The sequence below is a fragment of the Rosa rugosa genome, chromosome 1 (assembly GCF_958449725.1).
Source record: "Rosa rugosa chromosome 1, drRosRugo1.1, whole genome shotgun sequence".
NCBI lineage: Eukaryota > Viridiplantae > Streptophyta > Magnoliopsida > Rosales > Rosaceae > Rosa > Rosa rugosa.
This window is the reverse complement of record NC_084820.1, coordinates 19,023,870-19,043,271: the sequence shown is the minus strand read 5'-3', so window position 1 is coordinate 19,043,271 and position 19,402 is coordinate 19,023,870. Positions and strand designations below refer to the sequence as shown.

At 38.2% G+C, this 19,402-nt stretch overlaps 3 protein-coding genes across 7 annotated transcripts; all 3 read left to right on the top strand.

The window, feature by feature from the left end:
- Positions 1 to 1,409: 1,409 nt before the first annotated feature.
- LOC133722562 (kinesin-like protein KIN-8B) lies at positions 1,410 to 7,581 on the top strand. Its single transcript, XM_062149446.1, has 15 exons — positions 1,410 to 1,773; positions 1,872 to 1,943; positions 2,024 to 2,140; positions 2,251 to 2,339; positions 2,610 to 2,754; positions 2,851 to 2,946; positions 3,157 to 3,248; positions 3,717 to 3,965; positions 4,061 to 4,211; positions 4,601 to 4,663; positions 4,747 to 4,983; positions 5,246 to 5,350; positions 5,435 to 5,548; positions 5,841 to 6,446; positions 6,921 to 7,581. Exons 1-14 carry the CDS (start codon positions 1,726 to 1,728, stop codon positions 6,372 to 6,374), a joined length of 2,112 nt encoding a protein of 703 aa, XP_062005430.1. The 5' UTR covers positions 1,410 to 1,725; the 3' UTR covers positions 6,375 to 6,446; positions 6,921 to 7,581.
- A 567-nt stretch (positions 7,582 to 8,148) lies between these two features.
- Positions 8,149 to 10,555, top strand: LOC133722568 (COMPASS-like H3K4 histone methylase component WDR5A). Of its 5 annotated transcripts, none has more exons than XR_009852858.1 (3): positions 8,149 to 8,889; positions 9,453 to 10,095; positions 10,220 to 10,555. XR_009852858.1 is itself a non-coding variant. In XM_062149453.1 (2 exons), the coding sequence occupies exons 1-2, from the start codon at positions 8,215 to 8,217 to the stop codon at positions 9,741 to 9,743; spliced, it is 966 nt and encodes a 321-aa protein (XP_062005437.1). In that variant the 5' UTR covers positions 8,149 to 8,214; the 3' UTR covers positions 9,744 to 10,555. The 5 variants fall into 5 exon arrangements, 1 of the variants encoding a protein (XP_062005437.1); XR_009852859.1 differs by having other exon boundaries at positions 10,203 to 10,555; XR_009852857.1 differs by having other exon boundaries at positions 10,195 to 10,555.
- Positions 10,556 to 13,220: 2,665 nt separating this feature from the next.
- On the top strand, positions 13,221 to 15,466 carry LOC133727493 (transcription factor bHLH18-like). The gene is made up of 5 exons (XM_062155082.1): positions 13,221 to 13,296; positions 13,411 to 13,477; positions 13,572 to 14,144; positions 14,324 to 14,701; positions 14,806 to 15,466. The coding sequence occupies exons 2-5, from the start codon at positions 13,442 to 13,444 to the stop codon at positions 14,878 to 14,880; spliced, it is 1,062 nt and encodes a 353-aa protein (XP_062011066.1). The 5' UTR covers positions 13,221 to 13,296; positions 13,411 to 13,441; the 3' UTR covers positions 14,881 to 15,466.
- The last annotated feature ends 3,936 nt before the right edge of the window (positions 15,467 to 19,402 follow it).

Below are 19,402 nucleotides of genomic sequence, written 5' to 3'. Positions count from 1 at the left end.
TTCAACACTTTTGTATATATACTCAGGTCTGTTCAGTTTTATTAATACCAAACCAATTTTCTAGTATTAACTAGTATATATCAAATACCAATCGCATGCATGATACATGCAATGCACTAATGACAAACAATTAATCTTATTTTTTTACACTTCGGCTTCTTGGAAACCCCACTCAACAACGAAAGCTCACCAATGCCCAAAAAAAAAAACAACGAAAGCTCACCCCATACCCTGTGCTTGTATATTAAATGAGTCGAGTCAAGTCGATTCGAGCCAAATAAAAAGGTGTTCAAGTTCGCCTCACATAGATTCTAAGCTCTGAGCTCAAGGCCTCAAGTTGTATTAATTCTAAAAAAAAAAACTTGATCAACTTGGAGCTCAATTTTCTAATATATGGATTGAGTTTGAGTTCAAACTAAATAGCCTGACTCGACTCATTTTTGCGGAATCGAGCCGAATGTGCTAAATTTGAGCTCAAATTAATTAGCTTTACTCGGCTCATTTTTATGAAGTCGAGCTAAAAAGCAATAAATTATGCTCAATTGACTCAACTCTCGAACTCAAACTAAACTTTAGTTAATTTATTCATAAAAAGATATGATCTCAAGCTTTTTGATGAGATTTACCTTATTGTTTCAACAACTATTTTTGTTCTATACTGGCAACGACTTCTTATTTTTATGAAGTCGAGCTAAAAAGCAATAAATTATGCTCAATTGACTCAACTCTCAAACTCAAACTAAACTTTAGTTAATTTATTCATAAAAAGATATGATCTCAAGCTTTTTGATGAGGTTTAGCTTATTGTTTCAACGATTATTTTTGTTCTATACTGGCAACGACTTCTTATTTTTATGAAGTCGAGCTAAAAAGCAATAAATTATGCTCAATTGACTCAACTCTCGAACTCAAACTAAACTTTAGTTAATTTATTCATAAAAAGATATGATCTCAAGCTTTTTAATGAGGTTTAGCTTATTGTTTCAACGACTATTTTTGTTCTATACTGGCAACGACTTCTTATTTTTATGAACTCGGCCGGCTCGATAACAGAAACAAGCCGAACACGAGCTGAACTCAATCCTTATCGAAATTATCTATGTATGTAGAAGAGGTATGGAGGACAATAGACTTTCCCACTTCCCACCGGTGTACGCAAAACTGAAGACAAGGTTGCCATCCCCCATTCACATGGCTTTCCCCCTTTCTAGTTTTGTCCAACCCAAAAAAAAGGACCCAAACCCACTTTTCCCAATCATAAAAACATCATCATTTGCTTTTCAAAAAAAAAAAACATCATCATTTGTGGCAAAAACCAACGGTCACGATCTGCCCACGCCTCTTCCACATCCTCACCGGTTTCTCACTACCCGCGTTAACAATTCAGTAACGCCTAGTTGCAGTGTAGGGCCCTTCCCCATTTTTATTACATGACTTAAACTAGTCTCTCTCTCTCTCTATCAGAGTCTCAGCTCTGTCCGATACGCCGGCGAAGCAGCGAATCTTTGCCCCAGCTCCACGAAGATTTGCTTGTCTCTTTCTCTCTGTTGTCTTCTCCTCTCCAAACTCCGAAACGCGTCGTTGAATGCGGCAAGAGCTGAAGCAAATGACCTTATTAGCCTTCGCATTCTGAAACGGAGAACCACATTCATCACTCTTTGGGGGTTAGGGTTAAGTTTTGGTTGCCGAAGCTGTGTCGGTGCTGGAAATCGATGTTGATCAGCCATGCCGAGTATTAGAGCTCCGGCGGCCAAGAAAGCCACTACACTAACGGTCGGTGATTTTGACTTTCGTTTTTCTATTTTTGTCAACAACAAAAAAAAAAAAAAAAAAAAAAACCGTTTGGCTTCAAAATTGATGGTTTGGTACAGGTTGCTGTGAAATGCAGGCCGTTCAGGGAGAGAGAGCGCGGCCGCGACATTGTTAAAGTGATTGAAAATAAGGTTTGTTTCCGGTGGTTTTCGGTATTGATTTGTGGAAATTTGAACAGTTTAGTGATGTTTGTTTGGAGTTTTCGGTGTAGGAGGTGCTTGTGTTGGATCCTGATCTGTCCAAGGACTACCTGGAGAGGATACAGAATCGAACCAAGGAGAAGAAGTATTGCTTTGATCATGCATTCGATCCTGACTGTACTAATTTGGTAAATTGATTCTAGAAATTTAGCGTAAACCACAGAAGATGTAGTTGTTGTTTTTCTGGTAGCTGTGATTGGAGTTATTCGTCTAACTGTGTTTTTATATATGTGTACAGGATGTCTACACAAAATGCATATCGTCCGTGATCTCTGGGGTTGTTCATGGTCTCAATGCAACTGTGTTTGCGTATGGTTCTACCGGAAGGTACTAAGAACATGTATTCGTGTGTTTCATTTTCATCTTTATGCTCTCCATATGAGCTGTGATAGTTTGCGTTTATGCTCAAATAACTGTTCATTGCATGTGTGACTAATTTGCTTTTTGGGAGTATTTGTCTGAGTTCTGAGGTCAATGTCCAATGTGCAAGTATTCTTCTGATTTTGTGATTTCACCACGCTTTTTTGTCATCTGCATTGTTGATGACTTGATAAATATTCTCCATCATGTCTTACATCTTTGTCTTTCTGGTTTCAGTGGTAAAACATATACAATGGTGGGGACACAAAATGATCCCGGGCTCATGGTTCTCAGTTTGCATACAATATTTGATCTGATAAAAAAGGACAAGAGCTCTGATGAATTTGAAGTTACCTGCTCCTATCTTGAAGTCTATAACGAAGTGGGTCATGCAGTGTGTTATGAAAATTTAATTTATTAAGCTTTACCTCTATTCTCTTAGATAAATGTGTAAATATTCTAATTTCATCAAATATAGGTTATCTATGATTTGCTTGAAAAGTCATCCGGCCATTTGGAACTCAGAGAGGATCCAGAGCAAGGAATCATTGTTGCTGGCCTGAGGTGTATAAAGGTCCACACTTGGCCACTTAGTTGCATCCCATCTAACTTTCCACAAGTGTTGTCAATCTGCCATTCTGCCTTATATATCAAATTTTTTTCTTAAAATAATTTGGTTTTTATATTACATTAAGCAACAGTATGTATTATTTCAATGGGTAACAATGTCTGTACTATGGGCAGAATTTTCGCTGATCCTTTATGACATGTGCCACTAATTCAGGTTCAGTCAGCTGATAAGATCCTTGAACTCTTAAACGTGGGGAATAGCCGACGGAAAACTGAAAGCACGGAGGCTAATGCAACATCTTCTCGGTAGGTTGAATCCTTAAATTCCTTGCGTACTTGGACATGCAACTAGTGTTGTCCTTTTTTTTTTTTTTTTTTTAACTTTCACTTGAATGCCAAGAGATGTAGAGCTTTTAGGTTGAAGTGCTGTTCAACAGGTTATATGAATCATTCTGTAGGTAGGTGTTTGGTTTCACATGTATAACTCTTTCGAAATAGTAAAATGGGTACTCAAGTCGTGAACTTGTGCTCATCAAATAGCAATAGACTATTCTGATCTGCAGTCAGCTAATGGTGGAAATTCTACATTTGGATTTGCATTTCACCAGAATTTACATTATGAGTAACAAACTATTTAAAGTAATAGGTGCTGCTACTAGTACTACTAGAAGTTCTTTTATAGTTTCACCTCACACCATCATCAACACCACGTTAAATTTGTCAAATTTGATGTAACCTTCTGCATCCTCACAAAGTTGTCTCCCCTGTAAACAGATCGCATGCAGTGCTGGAAATAAAAATTAAAAGAAAGCAGAAAAATAAGTACCGGAATCAAATCATGCGAGGCAAACTCGCTCTTGTGGATCTTGCCGGCAGTGAACGTGCTTCTGAAACAAACAATGGAGGCCAAAAGTTAAGGGATGGTGCCAATATTAACCGTTCACTTCTTGCCTTAGCAAACTGCATAAATGCTCTGGGGAAACAGCAAAAGAAGGGTCTTGCTTATGTACCTTATCGCAACAGGTATTTGTTAGTTCTTGTGAAAAGTTAGGTACCTAATAGTAATTATTTTCTTGCTGCCTTCCTAGCTACAATAGTTAATGTAATTACTTTTGCAGCAAATTGACACGAATACTCAAAGATGGTCTGAGTGGTAATTCTCAGACAGTCATGGTTGCTACTGTATCCCCTGTTGACAATCAGTATCATCACACTGTGAATACTTTGAAGTATGCTGATCGAGCAAAGGAGATAAAGACACACATCCAGGTGAGAGAAATATTCATCTAGACATATTCAGTTTAACTCAAGAAAACACGTTTATGGTAGTTATTTGCAGCTTGCAGTGGTTTGAACCTAAGTAATGTTCCAGTTGGACTATATATATATATAGTTCTCATTCTATCATAGCTTAAATGAACTATCATGCTATCCATGTCTCATTTCATAATTAGCTAGTAAATTTTTCTCTTATAAGTGACATTGTGGATCAGCTTCCACTTGTATTGCACAGGAGACTGGTTGTATGTAGCTTTCCAATGGGTTTCTGTACATTTTTCCGGCAGTAGTTTGTGTGTCAAAAATGTTCTTTTCTGGTGGTTTATCATGAGTTAGAATTAGATTGTTATACAGGAAATGATATTTTGTTTCCTCTGTAGAAAAACATTGGCACTGTTGATACACATGTATCAGACTACCAACAAATGATTGACAGTCTTCAGGTAAGCGGTTGAATTAAATTTATCTGTTGGAATTTATTTAAGAGTTCTATATTTTCTGGGAGATAACATATTTTACATTACAGGTTGAGGTTGGCCGTTTGAAAAAAGAACTAGCTGAAAAGGAATCACAACTAAGTGTCAAACCAGTTGAGAAGGCTGCAGACGATGAGCTTTCTTGGTTGAATATTTTGAGCCATGAAACCAGTGAAAATGTTCAGGAAAGAATAAACCTACAGAAGGCATCATTTGAGCTTGAGGAAACCAACCGTCGTAACCGCACTGAACTACAACAGCTTGACGATGCTATAGCAAAACAACATGTCAGAATGTCTCATTTATAATGTTACTTTATGAGTAAATTTTATCCTGCAATTTTAGCACCTAGAATCCATCTCACCTTTGGATACTGCTGACAAAATCCTATGGTTATATTCCTCAAAAGACAGAACTTACTTGGTGGACTTAATTCTAGGATTACTCGTTTTCCCTCCCTTACCTCTAGCTTTGTAAGGATTGTGGATTTGTCAAAAAGACGAGAGAAAAGAAAAAAACTAATGCTGGATTACTTATTCTGTATCTCAGGCTCTTGAAAAAGATGGAGAAGTAGTAGAGGCTTTAAGAGCAAGACGGCAAATCATTTTAGATAACATTCGTGAGAATGATGAAGCTGGTGTCACTTACCAGACGGTAATATCTCTGTTTGTACTAAGACTCATAAACAGTACAACATTTGTTCGCTTTTGATCTCATTACCAACATTATGTTTTGCAGGAAATCGAAGCAAATGAGAAGCATAGATACCAACTTCAACATATGATTGAGGAGGCCATCAGTAACAATGGCAACAAAACTTACTTGCGCATTCTTAGCCAACACAGGCTATTGGTGAGTTGATAGTAAAGCAATGCTGAATAGACTTATATTTGACCTGGCAAAGTATAAAAGGTTGTTGGAAGCAATTGTTTTCAATTGAATATAAAAGGTTGTAAATATCAATCAAGGTGATAGGTGAAGATGTTATACAGGTATTTGGTTACAAATGCAAGGAAAAATAATGGTTGTCCTATGAGTGGCATTGGTTTACCAAACCTAGATTTTTAAAAGCACAATGTCTAGGGTTCAAATGTATTGCTATGGATTTTCTTTTGGCCTAACAATTTTGCTCTTTTACTCATAGGGAATGGCTAATGCTGAGCTTCAATTTGAAATGGCAATGAGGGATCAAGTCATTAACAACCAACGGGAAGCACTGAAAAACATGTGGGACTTGCTGATGGGATTAGGACTTGATGAAAGACAGGTCTTGGATCTTGCAGTTAAGCAGGGAATCACAATAGAAGATGGGGCCACAACTCCCCGACTTGGCCTTTCTGCAAGGGAGCAGTCACCAGATTTAGGTTACGGCAGCAGACATACTTCTTTTGGTCAATCTCCTGGCATGGGGCAATCGTATTCTAGATCATCTTGTATCTTTCAGCAAACTCAGGACTTTGGTTCGAGGTCATCCCCCCAGGGACATTCGGATATGGCTCAGTCTTTTTGCAGGGAGGAGCGCTCCTTCTACTTAATGTCTCATGACCATTCCCCTTCGGCATTTATGAGGATGAGGACAAGTAGTGAGCACTGGTTCGCTGGCAGGCCTAGTTCGTTGTTTGGTAATCTTGATAAACATCCTCAAGATTTGCGAACATCATATCCAGGCACTAGGTAACACAAGCTTTGCCTTATAGTAAACTCTGCCTACCAGCTTCATCTCTTGGTGATTTTTGACAAGCAGAACAAGGTACTAGCAGCTAATTATGCTGGTAATTTTTTTTTTCTTTAAAATTGTATGGGGGCTATCGTGTTTCTTAAATAAAACAAAAAGTTATGGGGGTTGTCTATCTGTTCTCCAACCTTTATCTTTGGGGGGGGGGAAGGAAGTTCTGTTATTATGAGTCCTACTTATGGGAAACAGATGAGTCATGATAGCATCTTAGCATCATCTTCCTTGTTTTCCTTTTTCCACAAAAGAAAAGATATGCTAAAAAACAGTGTTCTGTAAATCTGACCGGTTATTGAACCTATAAACTTATATCATTTTTGGGAAACAGATGAGTCATCTTCCTTGTTTTCCTTTTTCCACAAAAGAAAAGATATGCTAAAAAACAGTGTTCTGTAAATCTGACCGGTTATTGAACCTATAAACTTATATCATTTTTTAATTGTATAGCCACGTGTTTATTATATTTCTAAATTGAATTTGTCTTCTGCACAGGATGGATTGAATAGTACATCGATTTGCTGGTCGATCTCCACCATATGATACAGCCCATTGAAACAAGGTCCTGATATGTAGTATGCGGGTGTCACAGTATTGAAACCTTACACTTTCCCACATGCCTTCGTTTACTACTACAATGTGGAATTTTTCTGGCTCCATTAACCCCAAGCAGTCTCATGTTATCAGCCCTTCTCTTCCCTCATTTTTTTTCTTTCTCAACCCTCTCTTCTTCCACTATTGTACATATATCTAGCATTGTTGGGGGTTCTCTAGGTGAACTTGGCAGTTGATTTATTTTTGGTTAATGACTTTATGCAAAGAGCCGGGGTTTTAGGATTGGAGGAAGAAGAGAAGAAAGAGGGTAGTTAGAACGTTTTAACACTTTAACACTTGACTTGCAGAATGTAGTTCTAGTTCGTTGTACCTATATTATGGAACCAAGATCCAAGTCTAACCTCAGGTAAATGAGAGTTAATGTGAAAGTCTGCACAGTGCCCAGGAAAAGTTGTAGCATAGAACTCGTTCTTTTCTTTATGATGACTCTCCCTGATCACCACTTTCCCTTGTATATTCAGTAATCAGTACTAATTTTTCTCGTGACCTTGTACATCCTCAAAATACAGTAATTGGTGAGCTCTGATGTTTTATTCTTTAATTCCTCGTCGGTTAAAGACCCAAACTTGCAGCTTTGTACAAAATGCAGAGGCCCAATTCTAACCCTGCCTGGTCTGGTGGAAGGAGGATACAGAATTTGTTCATAGAGTAATGTTGATAGGATTGAAATAGTAGTAAGTTATAACACAGAAACAAGCTCTGTAATATAATGCAATCCGGGAAGGCAAACGAAATTCAACAATGCTTCAAATTGAGGAAAGAACAGTATTGATTCCCAAAACATTCAAATCGGAAACGTTTCACACCTTTTCTTTTACAAGATCACTAAAGCTACGAATCCTAAGTTATTTCCCTTGTTTTGGTTACATTAGAGGGAACCGAATCCTGACCTAGCCTAACTTTAACCAATTTTTCAATTCCCTCTAGTCATTTCAGCTAACCCCAAGGGCTTAAATTTTTTTCTTCTTTCCCGCCATTAACATTTTGATTCTACTTCGTTTCCCCGCTAAAATTTTGGGTTTAATTTTTTAATAAATAAAAAAAAGGGTCTGCTACAGAATAGAGAAAATAAATAAATAATTAGAAACCAAAAATCTCAACCTGCTCATTATCCAAAAGAAAACCTTAAAAAACCTTCGACCCCAAAAAATAGTGTGCGAAAAATCGAAGCACTATGGAGGCAATGTCGACGGAGCCATCGGATTACAAGCCCTACACCCTGTTCGAAACCCTAACCGGCCACAAGAGCGCCATCTCCGGCGTCAAATTCTCCTCCGACGGCCGCCTCCTCGGCTCCTCCTCCGCCGACAAAACCATCCGCACCTACTCCCTCTCCTCCTCCTCCGACTCCCCAGCTCCGACCATCACCCCCGCCCAGACCTTCGAGGGCCACGACCAGGGCGTCTCGGACCTCGCCTTCTCCGCCGACTCCCGGTTCATGGTGTCCGCCTCCGACGACAAAACCCTCCGGCTCTGGGACGTGGAAACCGGCGACCTCATAAAAACCCTCCGCGGGCACACCAACTACGTCTTCTGCGCCAACTTCAATCCCCAGTCCAACATGATCGTCTCCGGCTCGTTCGACGAAACGGTGCGTATTTGGGATGTCAAGACCGGAAAGTGCCTCAAGGTGTTGCCGGCTCACTCCGATCCGGTCACGGCCGTTGATTTCAATCGGGACGGCTCGATTATCGTTTCGAGTAGCTACGATGGGCTGTGTAGGACCTGGGATGCTTCCACCGGGCATTGCACCAAGACTTTGATTGACGATGAGAATCCCCCGGTTTCGTTTGTCAAGTTCTCCCCTAATGGCAAGTTCATTCTTGTTGGCACTTTGGATAATACTCTGGTAAACCCTATTCTATATCTTTTTATGTTCAGTCTCGTCGTCATGTGTTACCTAGTTTCAATTTGTTCTTCAAGTCCAGTCCAGTCCAGCTCTTAGCAATAATTGTTTTGATAGTTTGATATTTTCTATGCCCACAATTTGAAGAAAAATAAATGGAATTATCTTTTCATTACGATGCTGTTTACGAGTACAAGAGAACAGGGGAAGATGTCACAATTGAAACACTTATGTGGGCTTTCGTTTATTATTACTTTTAGAGAGGGGGGAAATGAGAGACAAGAAAGACATCTGAGAAAGGGATCATAGATCAAGACTTGTTGTGAGTTATGACATAAGAAATAAAAGCATTCTGAAAAGGTCTTTCTGGTTTATCCCATTCTCCAAGTTCTGTTACCTAATTTTCTCCGCCCCATTCAATTTTGATAATAGAAAAGAGAGAACAAAACTGTTTGCCATTTTGTGTTAAAGTTATTTGCTTAGTTGACAGTAAGTTACGGGGTACATGGTTTGTTTTCATTGTTATGTCATATGGCTCATTTGGGATTTCTGTGATGTGTCTGCAGAGGCTTTGGAACTTTCAAACTGGCAAATGTCTAAAGACTTACACAGGCCACAAGAGTTCAAAATTCTGCATTTCTTCCACCTTTTCTGTGACAAATGGGAAATACATTGTAAGCGGTTCTGAAGATCATTGTTTATACTTGTGGGAATTGCAAAGCAGGAAAATAGTTCAGAAATTGGAAGGTCACACTGATACTGTTATATCAGTTTCATGTCACCCTGAAAAGAACATAATTGCATCTGGTGCACTTGGGAATGATAAGACCGTGAAGATCTGGACTCAGGAGAACTGATTCATTTTCAGTGTGCTATAAATGATTGCAAGTTGCAGGGCATCCTTGGCATGAAGATTAGACTTGAGGAGAAAGACAAATTGTTGTATAACACAGAACGGTGTGTTCTATGCGAAGGCCATTGCTACATGTTTCTTACCTTCTAACTTCGTTGAGTAACTACGTTATTGTATTTTAGAACAAGGCTTCTTAAATATCAGTTTAAACTTTGATCCACCTAATTATTAAGCCATTTTTTGAACTTCTTTTGTGTTTTTTGCATATGAATACGTGTGGTGCTGTGTGGTGGACTAGGAGCTATGAAGCTTAAATGTTCCATAACCCATAACCGCCTTGATGTATGGTAAAATAGGTGTGTGCTATTTTTATTTCTGTCATAACAATGTGGTCAAATAGGTTGTGCACTATTTTTATTTATTTGTGGTTGAGTTTGTGTATCAAAGTTTGACAGAATAGTAGATGTCCATGGTGTTCAGAATCTGAAAGATCCTCAAGGTGTAGACAGACCGGTCTGGTGGGTCGCTCAAGTAGAAGACGTGTGGTATGAAACTCATGCTTAGTCCAGGCTTTTGAATTGTTCTCTCCTACAGTTTCCCCATCATCCTCAATGGTCTGAAGGTCTGACTTATATGCTCTTTTATTCACCAAAAAAAAAAAAAAAAAGACTTATATGCTCTTTAGGATTTGATGTTAACAAGATGATGTGCATTTGTACGCATAGATCAGTGTACTGAAGAAAATCAGGTTCTTAGCCTATGCCTTGGCCTCTTTATGCTGTTTTTGAATGTAGCTGACATTCTCCTTGAGAAAAATTGAGGGTTCCAAATTTTTCTTATTTACTCGTCACTCCTACTATTTGTTGAATTCACAAGTAATGCAAATTTTGTAGTGCAAAACAAAATAATGAGTGAAAGTGTGAAACAGAAAAAATCAGTTGCGTAGATGTTAGATGAGTGGTGCTCAACTCGACCTCTTGAACAGTAAATTTGATCGTTATAAAGAAACCCGAACGTAGGAAGATAGGAGAGAATATATTCTCTCTCTCACATCCTGAACTGAAAGTCCTGCATCGGAGAATTTATCTGGAGATGGATAGGGATGCCCTCTAGCTACTCAACCTAGTCTTGATGTGGAATTGTGGGTAGATACCCAAGTAAAACCTCCACCAGCTGACCAGCACATGACAAATTACTTACCAAATTAAACTTAAACTTAAAAAACACATTGCTCTCTACTCACCGGATAAAGACAAATTAGTACTTGCTTGCTTCGATGCCGCCTAAATTTCTTTATGGGATTTGCCAGATTGTCCTGGGAATTCTTCAACATCGGCTTAAAACAACCTAAACCTCGGTGCCCCATTCGTGGGGAATCAAAGCCATTACCAACTTTCTAATTTATTCTTAAACCAAAGATACGGATCTGAATAATCAATCTTGATTAACACTTGATTATTCAGATGAATACACCGATCATGTTCTTAATTTCAATGACGTGGTCATTGGAATGGGAAACTTTTGTATCAACCTGAATAAAGAACACCATTCGTAATTGCATATTACCTGCACATGTTACAATTGAGCAACAAATTTTCATCTTTAATTGTCACCAAAAACCCTTGTTTTCACTAACCTGCCGTATTTTTTTTTTTTTCCTTTTGGGTGAGTACTGCTTTGCTGGTTGATACCGATGACTGAAGACCTTCCTTTGTCGTTATTCGGGGGTTGTCTGACCATCAGATAAGGGGATGGTACTATGGTAGCACATTTAAAATGAGTCCAAAGATCATGGACAAGATCATTTTTATTAATATTGCATTAGCTAAAATTATAAATATGACAAATAGAGAGAATATATATATTAGCATATACTTAAAACTCCATTTTTTTTTTTTGTGAAGATGATCACTTCATTTAGTATTTGTTTATAACTCTGATATGCATTGCTGATCCTTTCTCTATAGCTTAAGTTTTTGGAGTTCAAACTAGCCTTCTGTAAAAAAAATTCCATTTCAGTAACTAATATACACTATGGCCTTCATAGTTCCAGTCTCTGGTAAAAATTTAGTGAACCGGTTCTTCACGGGTTGCTCATCTTTAGAGAGTTGGAATTAGTAGTTAGATCTAGAGATAACATGTGGGGAAAAGGTATAAACCATATATTATAGCAGGCATAATGCAGCTTTACAGCACATGACTTTAGCACAGTACATTAATCCGTGGATTAGTTCTTAACCAAATCCCATGCATAGGTAAGAAAATAATTTTTGAATAAGTGCAGAAGAATGCTATGCACACTGTTGCATTCTTCAGGATTGAATTCTGAAGCTATCGATCACAGCTCAATAGGGTTTTGCCAATAATTTAGCTAGACCGGAGACTGATTTTTTTAGAATCTTTTTGCCATCACTTGGTGAAGAATCAATCTTTGTAATATCCATTTGACCATATAACATTTCTTTGGAAATGAGTTCTGAACTGGCATGTTTGTCAAATCTGCAATATTGAACTTATATCTCAAGCATTCTCTCTTTATCAAAATTTAAGGCTACACAATCAAAGAGAGAAGAAGAGCTAAGGCTAAAATCTCACATCATGCGAGTTTCAATATTTTCTTTTATTTTAATAGCAGAAGCAATTTCATCTAATAATTAAAGGAGGACATGAAGAATTCCATTGCAGATGAGGTAAAGCTACCCTCATCTTCCACAAGTACATCATTACAACTCAAAGCAAACCAAGTAACTTAGCGAACGATCACAGAATATAAGTACATGAAAGTAGATTCAACTTGTAAGTCCTTACTTTTCACTTGATGGCCTTTCTCTATCATTGAACCATAATTAATCTTGTCAAACAATTCTCATTGTTTTAATACTTGTTTTGGTGGTTGGAAATTCTTCTGCCGTCAAGAAATTTTTTTTTTGTTTTTTCTTTGGAGTAAAATGGATAAATTTCCTTTCAAAAAAAAAAGGACAAATTAAGGCCAGAACAAAAAGAAACAGACAGCAATCCAACAGCCCCTGGTCTACAAAACCCAATCAGAAGAAAGAAATCCAGTAAATAAAAAAAAAAAACAAAATGATAAGATATCGACCCATCATTATTCATCAGCATGTAATCATTATAATTATCACTGTTTTTCTTGGTCAGAAAATTCATAGAAATTCATGGGCAAGAGTAAATTATTCAAGTGATAGAACTTAAATTTTTATTTAGAATTTGGTTGGCAAAGTTATGGGGATAGACAATATAATGTTTGTTTTATCATTCCTGTAGATCTGGTATCTCTTCACAGATCAAGTTGTCGATTTTTTTATGCTGCCCATATGATTTCACCTCACGTCAACGACTATGTAATGTGACAGACAAGCTAACCCTACTCATCTTTTGAATAATGATTCTCAGAATAAACAAGTAAAATTTTCACCCGGGTTAATAATTAGAAAACCAATAATGGATGCTTAAACTACTATAAAAACTGCAGATGGAGAAGCTCATTTAGGCCAACTTGAAAAATAGTAGAGCAGTTTGTGAAACTGAAGGAAAAGAGGGTAGGCTTCTATTTCTCTCTTGTTTCATTAGATTTTGGTGTTAAAATCTGATTTTGTTTCTCCTGTTCAGTTTTCGTTAGTACTGGTATTCTGACATTAGTTCTTGTTTTTCAGGATCCTTTGTTCCATAATCTTTATTCATATAATGGACGTATCATCAGCAAAATGGTTTTCGGATTTGGTAATTTTTTCAACATATGGTGCAATAGTTATTCATAGCAATTAAATTGTTCACTCTTTCTTATAGTTTATTTCTGTGTAATACAATTTTTCAGGGAATGGATGATTACAACTTCATTCATGAAGGGTTTACAGCACAGGACATAGCAACTGCCCTTGGAGAAAATTTCAAACAATCTTTCTCCAATGAGAGTTATTCCTCTTACCCAACTTTGACTACCCAAAAATCCCCCACCACCACATTAAGTGGTGGTTCATCTATCAATGAGACTAATTCTCAGACGAGCTTTGAGAGACCAGCCAAACTGGTCAAGACCAACAGCTGGAACTCTGCCATTACAGAACATGTTTCACCAAAGCCTTCTTGCAAGTCCTCTTCCTCCCACATTCTTTCTTTCGAGAACACGAATTTGAATTCTTCACCACCTTCCAAGCCTCATCAACAGTTCTCTAATGGTTTTGACACTACCCTGAGGCCAAAGGATGAGGCACCATCCGAAATATGTATGCAGTTTGAGAACCAAAGCTATGGGACTAATAAGAGGCCTTACTCAATGACTAGAACTCCTTCTCATGCTCAAGACCACATAATGGCTGAGAGGAAGAGAAGAGAAAAGCTCAGTCAGAGATTCATTGCTCTTTCTGCCATTGTTCCTGGACTAAAAAAGGTACTAGCTAATTATTTTATATTCTATATTGATCACCTGGATGCATGGATAAAATTGCAGGGATTGGTCTCAAAACTTAAGCTCTTAGAATACAGACAACAATTGTTTATATTAATTCTTAAAATGAAATGATCATGCTGGATCCAACCTAACACTACTTTTTCCTTCTTTGGCTTTAGATGGACAAAGCTTCTGTTCTTGGAGATGCAATCAAGTATGTGAAACAGCTCCAAGAAAGTGTCAAAGTTCTTGAGGAACAAACCAAGAAGAGAACCGTGGAATCCGTGGTGTTTGTGAAGAAGTCTCAGCTGGTCTCTTCTGATGATGACACTTCTTCATGCGATGAGAACTTTGATGGTCGCAGCTCTGATGAATCGCTCCCGCAAATTGAAGCAAGAGTTTCAGAGAAGGATGTATTGATTCGAATTCACTGCGAGAACCAGAAAGGATATGTGGTGAAAATTCTAAGCGAAATAGAAAAGCTTCAACTATCTGTGGTTAATAGCAGTGTCTTGCCATTTGGAAAGTCCACTCTAGACATAACCATTATTGCTCAGGTACGTAATTTCACTTGTACTATTTTAGCCAGTCTGGCCATGACCATTAACTAATATCCTCAATCAGTGGTTTAGTAAAACTTACGTTTACCATTTTCTTGCAGATGGATGATGAATGCAACATGACGGTGACGGATCTTGCCAAAAGCTTGAGAGTGGCTCTATTGAAGTTCATGTAACATGCCATGGGGCATGTTCATATATTCTGATCGAGGATTCTATATCGTCAACCTGTACATGATCCGATAGCTTGCAATCAATCATTAGTTCTCAAATTAGCTGCAGTTTCTCTTTTTTTGGACCTCTGGAGACAAGTCTAGTATGCCTGTGAATCTCTCCCTCCATTTTTCAGACCAATATCCACCATTTGGGTCCATTGCCAAAGCTTGTTTTTGCCATGAGGCGGTTTCTACATGTATTTGCTGGAGGGTTTTTGTACTTATTTTTGCGTGGTGCACTTTCTGCCGCCGCGTTGACTTACCCACCAGCTGTGACAATTAAGGAACCCCAGGGCCGGAAGATTTGTTTGCTTCTTTTTTATGAGGTTTGATTTTTCATTTTGGTAATGAATACCTCTTTCCTCTTATCTTTTCTGGCTTTGTAAAGGAATCCAAAACATGATCTAATTTCTTCTTGGGGGAGAAACAAATTACAGCATTTTTAGAGGTTGGTTCGACACTTTTTTATGTTGTTGGCCTGATCAGTGTGTACTTATCAGTCAGGCTCCTGTATTAATTCTTCCTTCAATTTAAGCTGCTTTTTCTTTTTTAAGGCAATCTTCAGAATTTCATTTCCCTATTAATCTATTATGCAATAGATCACTGCATATTTCGCTCCTTAATTGTCAATCAAAGGTTAATAGAACCAGAACCTCAATTTGCGGTCGATAACTATTCCACATGGTAGAAAAAATTTGGACAAGACTAACCAAAGTTTTCGCACATTTTAATGACCAGATGTGCACAACAAATACTTCCGACGCTTGAACGAGCATTCGATTTTTTTCCTTGACATTAAAACTTTACTCCAGAAACCAGTACTATTTTTATAAACAAAAGTAATGTCAATTGTATTCATAATAAGAGAGACTACATATAATAATTCACTCTCATTTTTTTTTTTAAACACCCTCCTCTCATATTGTTCGTGGTATCCTAAAGGCATCCTAGGCCCAAATCGGACGGTCAGGGCGGGTCCTAACATTTTGAAGGCCTGAGGCAAATAATTAAAATGTGGCCTCACATAAAAAAATCATATAATCGAACAATTTTTTTTATATATATAAATTAAACCCCTACATGAATAGTAATGAAAAAAAAAAAAACAGGTGTTCAATTCCAAAATAATTTTTCTCTTAGAAGTTGAAAAAATAAAAAAGAACATAATATAATATATTCTTTACAAAAGAAACCAATGAAAAACAAAGGGCAAATACATTAGTATTCAATTTCAAAATATTCTTTCCATAGAAGCTGGAAAAAGAAGGAACAATTTGCAAAGAAACTAATTAAGAAAAAGACAATTGCACTTTTTTAAACTAATTAAGAAAAAAAAAAGACAAAAAAGAGGTCTCTGTGCTTCGAACCTTGGTGCTACAAGCAACAACAAAACTATGTTGCCGCTGCAGTGGCGTGGCCATATCATAGTATATACGCAAAAGAAGATTATATAATTATACACTGAATATATGTAAAATTAAAAAACAAAAAAAAAAACTTGGTGGAGGCCCGTCGGAGAGTGGTGGCCTGAGGCGGCTGCCTCAGGCAGCAGCCCTCAGGGCCGGCCCTGCGGACGGTCAATAGGACATTGCAGCCCCTCTACTAGCCACGTTTATAATTCAGTAAATAACATAAAACCAACTCAGCGTTCGAACGGAGGACATGGGGGTTCCACATCTTGAATTTTCTCGGACCCAATGCATCCACTGAACCACTTGACGTGGTTAATAATTCACTCTCATTAGAATAAAAGCAACTACAATAGTAATATTACCTTCTACTACTGGTCATAGATGGGAAGTAGATGGTCTTGAAAAGTAGTTTTTTTTTTTTTTTTTTTGTTCAAAGGTAAACTCAAGACCTCATACTTCCCACAACGCCTCTAGAAAGAAGCTTTTCAGCCAAATTTGGGCTCAAAGAGTGCACTAACCCAAACATAGATATATTCTAATCCGAAGCCAAATCCAACAACAGCAAAACCATGAAACCGTCAGGCGCAATATACCCGGTAAGCCCAGGCAATAAACCGCGCTTAAAATTCAACTAAATGTGTCAAGTTTGTTTAGCAGTCCATATTTCTGTAATTTGGTGCGTTTCATTATGAGGCATGTTTCCTTTGGATTGTAAAATGACCCTCGGTAATATGTTGAGGTTCAACCTTATATGGTTCATGACATCATCTACACAACCTGCAGGGAGTTGGATAATGTAAGCTCCTCTTCAACTTTAATTGGTTCCATTGTTATTGACTTCGATCTTATATCTCATAGGTGTTATAATATTTTTCTCACTAAATGTAGCAAAAGAGGGAAAGCCTTGTTTATGAAATATGAGAGCTTTTTAACTCTAGTAAGATAGTCCATTTACAGGAACATGCATACACCTCATACCATGTGCTCGGTTTGGTTGACCTTGTCTAGCTCAAAATTTAACAGTCGGCAACTCGATCATTGGTTAAGAAAAAAAGAAAAAGAAAAAGTGCGACTATTTACACCTTGATTCCTAAGAAACACTACACCCCATTATTGATTTTATTCCAATATATTTCTATTCTGGCCTCTTCTCTTCCCTCTACACAAACAAGCACATCCAACCGGTCTAATGACTTCCGGTCATTCCTATTTCCTCCTTGACAAAAGCTTTAATTTCAGGTAAAATGGGATTCTGACTAGTTGTTGAGGGACACTAATTAAATAGCAATATATCCCAGAGAACAATGAATAAACTAATTAAGAACTAAGCTGCACGCTGATCTTGGACATTCACAATTTAGAAATTAATTAGTACACTATTTTGTCTCTTTTTCGGTTTTAATGGACCCGAGGATATCTGGATATGTACTGTTTGAATCGAAATCAGGTCCCTGTGAGTGTGTTAAGTCGAACTAAATATGATGGATTAGAGTTAATGTTGCTGGAAGGCTTCTGCATGCTGGTGTTGTCATAACCACAATGGAAATGTTATTTTTGCAGGTTCGATATGCTAAATAAGACTCATGTCTGATTTTACCATGTTAGCCGTTTGCGGACGTACGCTCTAACTCGACCATTAGAAGAGGTCGAAAAGAAATCTCTACGTACGATTCCACTGCTAGCTGATTCATGACCAAACTCAAGAAGTTTATTAGAACTAATTGATGATATCCTTATCACATGTATCTGTATCTTGTTCATTCAATTAGTAACTTACTGCTTCCATAAGAAATCATCATGCTTTGTAATCACTGCACCGTCACTGGCTAGAGCTGTTGTCCCATCAACGTTCAACTTCCTTAATAGGAAGCCTAGAAGTTTTTTTTTTTTTTTTTGAGTAAAATGAGGTCAGCCCTTTATTGAAATTGAAAGGTTACAACGATACTATGCCAATAGGCATAAAAAAGAAAATAAACAATGCGAAAGGAAAAGATGCAAAAATTGCATCTGAAATACAAAGAATTAAAAATGCAAGAGCAGCAGCGTCGAAACGCAACGCTGATTTTACACTACGGATTGCAGCCGTGTAGTGAATTGAGTAGTCGGTGGTTTGACTACCCATCGAACTCCAACGCACAATTTGACAAAAATCAACTTGGCGCCGGAATGAAGGCACTCTCCCACCTAAAGATCGAAGTCGGCCAAGGGTGTCAGAACATGGCCATGTTGGCAGACGATCTTTCACGAACAGGTACCATAAGCTTGGGTCTCGAATCCAATACCAATAAACAAGAGTCCCAAACCAATCTAGCAACTGATATGCAGCCCACCAAAGATAGTGGGCCATATACCAAGCCCAATCTCCACCCGGATCCCAGATCCGGATCCGGAACCTTCTGCAGATCCGCCATCGTGATCCCTGATGGCTAGTCTACCACCACCGCCGGCTTGATCCCTGATCCCCAGCCCACCATCGACTTGGAGAAGTTGAAGAGAGAGTATGAATCAACCTGCACAAACAAGACCAGAGGCCAGAATCACCATGAACCCATAAACCCCCAACAGTCGAACATGAAGACCAGCCATCGTCACCATCAGCCAAAACACCACCGTGAGCGACCGCTGAAGACCATGATTGGCCTTGCACTCCTTCAAGGCCAGAACTCAGAACCTTCGTCCCCAAGTCTCCGACCCTCAATCGGCCAGAATCCCGGCAAACCACCCCATAGCAGAAGGCAGGAAGAATGGCAAGAGACGGACCAAAGCCTGTGAATGACTCCATTGAAGTGGAGTAGATACAGGAAAGACCGATCTCAAAGGAGACGCCACCGCCCCAAACCCTAGCAGAGCTAGGTCGAGAAAAAGGGAAGCCTAGAAGTTAAACTAATGTAATATTTTAAATCAGTTTGCACGAAATATATTCATGCTGAAAAAACCCATGTGGAGAAAACAAACCAGCGTTGAAGCAATTAAAAAAAACTCATTATTAATCAATCAGATCCACTTAGTGTTGACATATATTTGGTTTCACATCTCCAAGGCCTGTGTGTGTGTCTATATATAAATTTATA